The sequence below is a fragment of the Neoarius graeffei genome, chromosome 15, assembly GCF_027579695.1.
Source record: "Neoarius graeffei isolate fNeoGra1 chromosome 15, fNeoGra1.pri, whole genome shotgun sequence".
NCBI lineage: Eukaryota > Metazoa > Chordata > Actinopteri > Siluriformes > Ariidae > Neoarius > Neoarius graeffei.
In genome coordinates this window covers 51,035,938-51,047,295 of record NC_083583.1, presented here as the reverse complement: position 1 = coordinate 51,047,295, position 11,358 = coordinate 51,035,938, and the positions used below count along the sequence as shown (strand labels likewise).

The following is an 11,358-nucleotide window of genomic DNA, read 5'->3' as shown; positions in this document are numbered from 1 at the left end:
ATTATTCCATGTCAGTATAATCACTGTGTGAATCAGACTCAAAATCATCAGCACACATATCTGATTTGTACATTTATTACATTGATAGATATCAGTACAGGGAAGTTTTGATGATCTGCAAGAACAATGATTAGTAGAGCACTGCCCAGATTTACACCCACAGTGAATGAGCTGGAGGACATCTTTAGGTGCTAGATTATTTGTCATCCAGCAAATGGAGATCTCATTGTTTGAGACATTCCAACCTCTTCCTGCAGGAGTTGGTGCTGAAATCCACTGGCTGAGGGCTCTCTTATATATGGCAGCTTGATAGTTTGCTCTCAGAGTATACTGCTTTAGTGCATCCTTTGTAGGTGGCAGACTGTTTCAGGGACTTGGGTGATACATAGAATATATTGTACCTTGCTTCATTGACAGATGAGAGATCTAATCCATACAATTTGCAAGCAAACCTCTCGAGCTCATCTTGCAGGTCCTTGAATACATCAAAATGCTCACCAAGAGAACAAAAATTTTCAACAAATGACTCATCTTTCATGGCAATTGAGAGAGCCTTCTTTCTTTTCCCATAAAATGCACTAACAGAGTCACACCCAGTGAAGGTTTGAAGACCAATAAGGGCTCTATATATGTCAGGAGAAAGAGTGTCTGCTATTTCCTGTAGATTAAGAACTCTAACTTTGTTTTTGACTCCTGTTAGAAAGTATAAATTAGCATCAATGGCTTGTAGATGGGAGAGGAGAATTATAGCCACATCTGTGTCAGGACTCTTTATGATGATGCCTGGATGCCCATTAGCAGCACCATGCTTTGTATGTACTGTAACACTAGCCTGGTGTCAGCTTCTTCATGGTCACAGTGTAACTGTGGCACATCATCTATTGTAGAATTACCACTATCAACTACTATTATTAGCTAATACATGTTCTAGCATGTGCTATGAAGAGACTGAAATTCATGGCAACTGAGTAATGCACTAAACATTACTCCAACATTCGAACAGGAAACTCAGCAAAGCGTCTTTGTTTTTGCCATCTGCAAGGCATTTCTTCCAGTGCTTTGGAATCCTTTGATCTTGCCCATAATGCTGGATTACCTGAGAACCTGTGGCAGCACTTCTTCCCCCTCAGCATTTTTTATGCTAATATCTGGATAGGTGTCAGTCACGAAGTCTACTCTAGTGCTCCCATACTTCCAAGCCAGTGATGCGATGCTAACTATGACTTGATCGGCAAGTTCACCAAATGTATGGGGTAGAGGCGATACAGCCTGGATAGTTGCCATTCCATCAATCATGAGCGCACTACCTCCTGGTACCAATGGGACAGTATATGTTTCACTCTGTTCCTCAAGTAGATGAAGCAAAGCAGACTTGGCTGTCTTTGCTAAAGAGCCATCAACACTCACTAAAGGTAAAGAAACTGTCTCCAGGGAATAAGACAAGATCTCTCAGAGTTTTATCTCTCTACTCTGGCTGATAATAAGAAGCCTTCCAAACAGACTTCTATCATTTTTTTGAGAATCACCTCCTTCCCAGACTTGGCTGATGGCTTTGCTTTGACTTGGTCACAGAATGTCTTCCATTTCAGACACTTGATTGTGGTGAATGTCTTTTTCTCCTCCAGTTAGTCTTTCCTGCATATATGACTCCATAGCAACGTTACCTTTCTCTTTAGCATGAAGCAGGTCATCTTTTATGTCATCTCTAGCTTGAAGACCAGAACTCAGACAACAACTCGGTGTGTTCATCGAATGGATTGATCATGCTCTCTATTAGAGTAGTGATGGACTGGATAGTTTCCTCATCTTGTCTAGTCCTGGTATTGTCAAGATCTTTCTATGATCTCACACTTTCTGTTAGACCAGCCATAGCCTCACACATCCTAGTGATGGCTGCTTTTTCAGGTTGTGCCAGTATCTATCTCTGTATAGCTCCCTTTGTAAGAGTAATGCCTTTTAGGCCACCTCTGATCTTTGAATCATGATTTACTGTCTGCTTGATTGCTTGGTTGCAAGCTACTGATGAGAAGGCCATGTGATCTTGTCACTGTACAGTTCACTCTCCACATTTGGTCACTGACTCATAGACTTCAGGATGACTACTAGAGAGCTTGATCATCTCCAACCAATACACCAGTACATCATAAGAGAAGAACTGAGGCATCATCTCTTTTACAACTGGGAGGTGGAGAAACCAATCAGACTCATGAGTTGCTAGTTCCTCATTCTCCAGATAAAGTTGAACGTCTAGGTTGACGACTGTCACCTCTTTTCCACCAATTTCCAACCATTCTTTTGCTATTTTTCTAAAGGCATTCCATGTGGCCTTCATCAAGATTATGACAATAATGCTTGTTGATTCACTGCAGCTATCCAGAACGTGCATACAGCAAGTATATATTGAATTATTTCATCGCTCAACCAATGAATGAATTTGCTGGTCGGCAGACATGCTTCTCCATGTGTGTGTAGTAAACAGACCGGCTTACACCATTCTGCGCAAAAATTCATTGATGCTGATTGGCTGAAAATAATGTCATCGGCCCATAACGCTTTCTCTTAGTGCTTTTACGCTATGAAAAAGGATCGCATTATAAATATTCACAATGACAAAAGTGCAGCATATAATTGTGTGGACACTTGGATTTAGCTTTATTTAGTTTCACAGTTTATGATGTGTTAAGAATTTTTTATCCCCTTGATGACTGGAATGAAAGTTAACGATAGGATTTTTGTCAGATGGCCTGAAAATCCAACTGAGAACAGAGTCCTTATATATTGTGGCTATAATAAGGAACCGGTGTGTCTTATTATTCTGGAGACAGAGAGTGGTGCGGAGCATGATGGATGTTGTTGTCCATGGCAGCCATATTTGAAGACCGCTGAGAACTCTGGAATCTTGGGTGCGAGCAGATGCAGATGTGACAATAATGCTTGTGTGTGTGTTTTTTTTTTTATCTCTTTTTCATTTGTGATGCCTAACCAGTTAGGTTAATTGTTTCTTTGGTCAGAGTTTATGAATTAATAAATATCCATAAATAAATCTTCCTTAAAACATTTTTTTCAAAATATACAGTATGTGAGCTAAAAGTATGATATTTTAGACATTTGAAAGAACAAGCAATATGATACCAAAGTGATCTTTCATGTTGTAAATCCCTGATAAAACATTTGTGATCAAAGCTCCCTTTTCTGTGCACTCACTGGCTGCTGCTCATGTCTTTTTTTTTTCTCAATCTACATTTACAGGGCATTCAGACTCCTTTTTGTAATTTTTTTTCTTGTGTTGGTACATTGGACTTACTTTAAATTAAAATGAATTTTTTTTCCCAAACTTTCTGAAAATTTGAGAAATATTTCTGCCATTTTCTAGATTTGTGCCTCAATATACAGTGTTCATTTTGAATTATTACAGACACTTCCTTTGACCTCATGGCTTGTTTTTTTGCTCTGATATGCATGGTTTCCAAATCCACTCTAATCAAATAGATTTTAGTGCAGCAAAATTTTGATCAAATTGTAAAAACTCTAGGGAAGTGTCCATGTCAAGTATAATCATTGAAAATGGGAAGCAATTGAACTGCAAGATGTCTGAGTACTTGCATAAATGTGATCTTTCTTTTAAAAAAATAACAAATGGTTGGGAAAAGGTGTTCATGCTTATTTCATTGTGTCAACCAAAAGAAAAGATTGTTGATCAAACCACACATAATTAAAAATAAGAAAATGGACACACAAAAATAAAACATTTTTTGCCTTTTGGATGCTGTTTATTTCATTTCATTAAATTATATGATACATTTGTAATCAAATAAGTCAGTTATCTCGGATAGCTTTTAGCCATTTCTCAACAGTGCCACGAATGTCTAAATCCTTGAGAGCTGGAATGGTTCCATCTTGTTCAATAGGCAGGGCAATAAAAATAGGTAGATCTTGCTTTGACAGTGTCATCTGGAAGGATAAACCACATTAAAATGATGAATATTTATTTACAAGTATTAAAACATGCAAAGACTTAATACACTGTGCATCTCACCGTTGGGACCCTCAAAATAATGTTGAGAGACTTTTGAGTGGGTAGGGCCAAAATGAGTTTGATTTCTCTCTCATTATTATCAGCTCTGTCAGCACTAACTCCAGCCAGAGGAGTTACTTTAAAGATGTAGTCCCTTGCCCTGTTGGTAGAAGAAGAAAAAAGAGAAAAATATTACAGCAAAATTAATTTGATCACACTACAATACATTTGCTGCGCTGATCTTTTTTTCGACACAGTACCTCTTGACATAGGGGATAACAATAGCTGCGATTCTTGGTTCCCTGTTCCAGCCAAACTTCAAACGAGCAGAAGGATGTCCATCATACACACCAGTTTCAGCCTTGACAGCTACAGAATATTCCTGACACTGCTCACCAATACCAAACCTGGCCTGAAAGAAGAGTCCTTGCTTAGTGTAAACAATATAATATTCAATGTGAATAAATGGTTTGGAAAACATTTCTTTCTTGAGCAACTTACAGAGATTTTATGCTTGCTTGGAAGTACAGCATCAGCACAGATCTTCCATTTGATATTCTCAGAAATAGAGGCAAACACAACCTGTACTCTTGAAGTTGACTTATCCAAGTAACCAGCGACCTGGTATCCCATCTTGCGGTCAGCTCTAACAACACGAGCAATGATGGCAAAAGAAGGTGGCATAGTATCTCCAAGTAGCTGAGTCTGAAATTGTAAAAATGGACCTTAATATTTCTCATAGAAACACCATTTTCAGGGAGTTAGTATGTCTCATAAGATGTCTATTAACTCATGTCACAAATGATATTCTACCTTTTTGTATAGGGCCTCAATGCTAGATGAGCTGTGAACATTTGAAGTTCCCTGTGGTGTTAGGTACTAAAACATAGAAAGAGAATTATTATTTATTTCACAAAAAAGGATATAAAAACACTAATGACCACAAATGTATGAATTAAAAAAAAACATTAACTTGATGGGATTCCTTTGGAATTACCTTATCTTTATGGAACTTCAGGAACGGACGAAATATTTTTGGATTCTACAAAATAAATAAATAAATAAAATTAAAAAACAAAATTAACAAAAGCTCAACCCTGTAAATAACTGATTTTACCAAGGGAAAACACGACATATTTTGGAAATTAGCATAAATGACATGGAAAAGGCAAGTAAAAAGTACCTGTGCATTTAAATGTAATTAAGGGTAAACAGTGAACAGGGGAAAAACATAGTGGGAAAAGTGTCTGAGGTAATTATAATTATAATTATTATTATAATTATTAATATTATTAATAATAATAATAATAATAATAATAAATGTAAACATTAAACTTGTATGTGATGAAGTTTTATTTGTGCTAAGTGTAGTGCATTATATAGTGAATTAAGTATCAGGCTCCTAATTCAGTCATATACTAATGTTTTACCTTGGTCACATAAGCACTGGCACTGGAAGAACTCATAGAGCTGCTGACACTCCTGCTGCTGCTCACACTACTATTGCTGTTCTCGCTGGCAGAGGAGCTGAGTGAGTCGGAATTTACATTCCTCAGTCCACCTTCCAGAATTTCCCGCAGTTTCAACAGGATGGTACTTTCTTCTGTATTATCAATATCAACAAAGCTAATTTCTTTGACAAGTTTCTCAGCTGCCTTCGGGCCAACTTGCATCTCAAGCTCCAGTCTTTCAAGTGGAGGACCATCACCTGAAGCACAAGCAACAATATTTCCTTCATAACTTAAAACTAATTTGAAATCGATGATAATAAAATCTTTTGACTTCTCTAATTACCTCTTGCCACTGAAATCCGAGCTGAGTGTCTTCCAACAATATAATACAGAGGATTTAACCCCATAAAGCCAGCATTCTGTGAGGAAACCTCAAGACATCCTTTGATGTAAGCATAAGGAACAACACCACACACGGACTTCTGAAATGAAGCAGGTATCATCCTCTGTGGAGCATCCGAGGGCACTGGAGGTGCGAGAGATACTGATCTCTCACTGGGGAGGTCCTCAATGTTTCTAGCCACAGCAACAATCTCAAAGCTGAGAAAACAACAGTCAATTAACTTTTTTTGTGTGTGTCAGTTGTTTTTCCTTTAATAGGAATGCCAGTTTTTATATTCAGGTCAAGATAATGTCTTACTCTTACCTGGCATCAACAATATAATCAGGAACGGCAGCAGGCAGAACCTCCAACTTTATACTGCCCTTTGGAAGGTCAGCTCTTAAAGCCACTTTACCTGGCAAAATAGTGTGTAGCTTTCCTCTGGCCACAACAGCAGCTTGAATTAATTCAGTGTTCACTCCAAACACACCAAATGCCTGGATGGCAACACTGAAAGCAAAACAAAGTAAATAGGTTCATGTAATTCCATAAGCTCTGAAGGACATTCAATAATTCTGTTTATAAATAAGGGGCTTTTCAAACATATACCTTGGTCTGGCCTCAGCTCGCAACTGGAGATCTGTTTTCATCAACTGATCACGAGTGCAAGCTTCTGCAGTCTCAGGTAAAGGAGGGGTAATAGTTGCCTGAACTGAATGAAAGAAATACTTTTGTCAGACTGATGGATAAATTTATATACCTGACATTTGTTACAAATAATAAGAAAACTATACCATTGAGAGCTGCAGCAGCAACAGCAGCAGTGTATAAACCAAGCTCCATTGGCACACCAAGAGAACTAGGGAAAATGCGGCGCACCTCAGCTGCCAGCAGGGGCTTGGCGTACTTGAAGTCAATGCCTTTCTGCAATGACTTAATGGCTTCCTTCAGGAGTTCACAACGACGTGGTTCAGTAGCAATCTGTAAATTGTGCATGATATTAGATATTATTTTAACCACAGTTATTTATTTGAAGGGTATTCAAACTATAGCCTGTACATCAAGTCAAAATGAAAACAAAAAATTAGTAAAATTTCTATAAATATTAGTAATATAATATTAATTTGTATAAAATATTTGTACTCTATGACACACTTCAAGCCTATAGAACAGTTTCCTGTTGCCTAATTAAGAGGAATTAATGAAAATACCTGTGAAGCTTGTTCGATGACTTTGTCCATGAATTTTTTGTCAATGTTGGCAAAAGCAATTTCCTGTCCAAGAACTTTAACAAAGATGGAGGCCAGCGGTTGATCTGATGGCAAAGACTTCCAGTCCATCAGCTTTGAGGACAGAGGAAAGGCATACATTATAAATTTGGTATAGTTCAAATGACACAATATCAGCATAAAATTGATACATTGATAAGCGTAGCTTACAGCCTTAAGGGTACGCTTTATTTTCGTGATGCGGTCAGAATTTTCCTCTATATGAGCAGTCTTCTGGAGGGCTTCCTGGAGTCCTTCAGTTCTCACACCAATCTGGTTGACATAAACTAATAAATGGCAGTGCCAGTGGTAGAAAAAAAGACAACATTCCATAATCATAATGAAGTCAACAACACCCTTGAAGAGGGCTATTTCTACCTCAAGAACATCAGCCGCAGCTCCAGCCAGGTAGGCTCGTGCTCTAGTTATGACAGCTCTGGGCAAGCTGGTGGTAGCGTCATTGATCAAGAAAGCGCTACCAGCTGCACCAACCATGAAAGGAGCTTGAAAGAGAAAAAAACAAATAAACAATTGTAGTGGCAAAAAAATTTTTCACTGAAGCATACAAATGTAATCTCGAAACATATGCATTGAAACATACAGATATAGACATCCAAGTGGATGGCTCTGCTAAAATAATAGCTCAGTCTGTCCAGTTTGGGGCTGAACATCCTAATGGCAACATTTGCTGCAGCAGCCCTGCAATTACAGTGAAAATTATTACTTGTGGCTTAGGTTTACACTTACTATACAAATGAATTGTACTAATAAAATGGAATACATTCTTACACTTGCATACAATCAGGGGCCATGCTTCTGGTCAGAGACTTGATGTGAGAATAAGTGAAACTGACAACATGCATGTTGGGCTCCTTCTCCAAAGCCCCACCAACAGTGGCCATAAGGGCTACTGATGGCTTGGTCTCAAACAGCACAATACAGGCAACCATGCGCAGTTCAGGGTGGAGTGCCTTGTCCATGAAAAGTTGCAACACCACTGGCTGAACCTGAAACAAACAAATAAGATGATTAAGATACTCAAACAGTCATCTCCAATAGATACCATGTGTACACGTCATCCCATACTAACCAATTTTGGCTCCTTTTTAGCAATGTTCCTAAGAGCCAAGATGGCATCAATTTGGACCCTTATGGGAATGGTGGCAGCAGCACTTCCAAATCCAGGCAGGAGTTTCATGATGGTTTTAAGGCTGGCAGGGTGGCCGGCATTGCCCAAGACCTTAAGAGCCAGTGTGATTTCAGGAATCTCAGCTTTGGAAATAGCTGTAGCAGCCATCTCATGGATAGGCTGGTAATAAAAATTGAGAAACACAATGTTAATATTGTTTCTGAGCATAAGGGCAATACTTTCATAACTGCATTTTTAACTGCTCTTATATATTGTCTGAAGCCTAGTAATGTTTTCATGATCAGTGAGAGAGTGTAGCAAACTACATTTGATATATAGGGTTTTTTTTTAGATCAATACAGTAACATTGCTAAATTTGTTTCTACAAATGTGCAGGAATGAACAGAAGCTGAACCTTAAGATGATCAGCAGGACATGCAGGAACTTCAGCACAGTATCTGGCAATCATGGAACCATAGCCAAGCATGATCAACTCACGCAGCCCTGGAGTACTCTTGATTTTGGGGTTCGAAGCTATATTCTGTTTGACAGAGGAAAAGGTTCAACTATTTATGAATGTTTGTACAAGGTTTTGCTGGACTTGAAATATTTTACTTCCAAAATTTCCACTCACAGCAGTGAGTTGGATGGAATCTGGATTAGCAGAGGCCATGTGCAAAGCAACCAGTAGGGCTTGAGTGAGTTCAGGGACAGTAAGCTCATCAGCTTCAAACTTCTCCTTGATGAATCTCAGAGCTACTGGTGTACCCACAACAGGAAGTGCATCCAAAATCCACCGTCTACCACAATCAATATTTCAGAAATCACATCAACTGGGCTTAAATTCCATCATAATATTAATTAATAACTATTCATATTTGTAATATTCATATAAATTCACCTGTAAAGAGGCTTGTTCTTGTGCTGAGCCCAGATGGTTTGAATACTGTCCAAGGTAGCTACACGCATGAGTTGGACAAGCTGGACAAACTTCAGAGGAGCGTCCTCATGAACCTTATCCACATTATTTGCAACCAGATGCTGCAAAACCTTTACAATCTGGAAGAGAATATAAAAAGTGCTTAATTGTGAAATCAGTATCAGGTCTTTTCTGGTACGATATGAGTTTTCTCCAAATGAATCCAGGAAAATGAAAGAATGAATAAAAAAACCCTAAAAGGCATACTTGGGACTCTGGATTATTGATCTTCAGAAGTTGAATTGGAGTTTGAAGAATCTCAGTAGAAAATTCATACTGCAGGGATCCACGGACCAGGTATTCACCTGCAGTGGGATTAATTTGGGAATTCTGCACTTCCAGTAAAGTCAGCATTTGTCTGAAATTAAAAAAAACCCCTCACTATCATGCAAATATCGAAATGAAATGATATTTAAAAAATATATACAAATTTAAAAAATAAATATATCCTGTAAATATTGCAACATGACATGATCTAAATATTAGATTATCATACTTGGCTTTCATTTCAGCTGCTCCAGTTAATGTATTTAAGAGTGAGAACTGATGGACCTCTTCAACGTTAGCCTCAGAAATCAAAGAACCTGTATCACTGTGTTTCATGGAATAGTGGAACGTTGCAGTCCCAGTCAGACTCTTAAGCCTCTGTAGTGAGGAAATAATTCAATAATTGAGTGTGATACTTGTTTTACAAAATTCATTCACAAAGACAGAACTCACTGACAGCTTCTGAAATTACCTGTTGGCACTCAACACAGGTTTCAGTGTAAGCTAAACCGATATCCTTTATGACTCTCTCATGGCAGTTGGTCAGGTCTTTGGACTTTCTCACAGTCACTTGATGGGTCTGTATATCCTCACTGATCATGTAGTGTGTCTTGCAGACTCCCTGAGTTCCAGCCTTGGAGAATGAAATAACTTTAGGTAAGATGTCAGGTCAGAACAGAATTTTAAGACCACTGGTAATAAATATCAATCGTATTTCGGGTCTCACCTCATGCAGCTCGTACACATTCTGTGTGTTCTTGAGGTTGAGCTGAAGGATGTTGAGGATACCTCTGTGCAGGTTCAAAACAGTAGCAGAGACTCTAGCAGGGGCAAATATCTTACCAACAACACCATTAGCATACTCAAACTTGATGGGAGTCACCAGCTGAGCATTTAGTGCTGAGGTGAGCTTTGTAGCAGGAACAAAATTATCCTGGGGCCAGATGCCAGCGTACTCAAAGAGTTGAGGATCCAAGAGCTGTGGATAAAAAAAAAAGTAAATTTGTGACATTTATTTCATGTTACAGACTAACCATGGACAGAACCAGTCAACGGTTTGGACACACTTACTCATTACAATGAATCAGTAAGTATGTACAAGTTTTGACTGGTAGTGTATGTCTTCACTGTTGACACCATCCATGTAATAATGAATACATTTACCTTCAGGAGGAAGGTATTCTGGGCTGCAGCACTGATGAGAACCTTGCTGCTGACTTTTACACCAGCCTTACCCAGACCCTCCTGAGGCAGACCGGCCAAGAGCCAACCCTCATACTTGTACACATAGGTCTTACCGGCAGCAAACTCTGGAACTGATGACATATTTAAATATCATTTTCTCTCATACAACATTGTATAGTGCTACAATGTGTTATAACTATCATAATGTATTCTTAAAAAAAAAAATTTACTTACCAAGATTAACCTGATGACTCGCTAAATAAAAAGGAAAAAATGTTATACTACATTGTCATATTATGTAATTCTTGACCTTATTGGTTAGTGAGTGGTTTTAATTCCTTCCTAGGAAATAAACCAATGTAAAACCTAATAACCAAATTCAAATCATGACTTACCCACAAGGGCCAGAGTCAAGGCAAGCACAACAGCTCTCATGTCTGGTGAGTTGTGATGAATCCACAGAGAGATGGACTTTTTATTGTAGATTTTTTGCTGACAATGGTCACTTCAAAGTGGATTATTAACTCTACCCTAAACATATATTTTTTCTTTATTTGCATGTGACTCAATCGATTTGCCAACTCTACAGTCATTTTATGGCAGGTTAACCTGCTCTCCTATCATGTTTGGACAGAGCCAATGTCCATATGCAAGTTTTGGTAGTCTTTTAAAAGATTCATTA

At 38.3% G+C, this 11,358-nt stretch overlaps 1 protein-coding gene across 1 annotated transcript; it reads right to left on the bottom strand.

Moving 5' to 3' along the window:
* Positions 1–3,816: 3,816 nt before the first annotated feature.
* On the bottom strand, positions 3,817–11,111 carry LOC132899558 (vitellogenin-like). The gene is made up of 27 exons (XM_060941553.1): positions 11,072–11,111; positions 10,911–10,931; positions 10,656–10,807; positions 10,219–10,470; positions 9,964–10,125; positions 9,721–9,869; positions 9,432–9,582; positions 9,147–9,304; positions 8,880–9,045; positions 8,661–8,786; positions 8,207–8,425; positions 7,906–8,123; positions 7,718–7,815; positions 7,495–7,619; positions 7,288–7,389; positions 7,060–7,191; positions 6,643–6,829; positions 6,458–6,560; positions 6,173–6,358; positions 5,810–6,066; positions 5,446–5,723; positions 5,013–5,057; positions 4,829–4,879; positions 4,517–4,720; positions 4,276–4,427; positions 4,037–4,175; positions 3,817–3,951 (listed from the first exon to the last, which is right to left on the bottom strand). The coding sequence occupies exons 1-27, from the start codon at positions 11,109–11,111 to the stop codon at positions 3,817–3,819; spliced, it is 4,008 nt and encodes a 1,335-aa protein (XP_060797536.1).
* Positions 11,112–11,358: the final 247 nt, after the last annotated feature.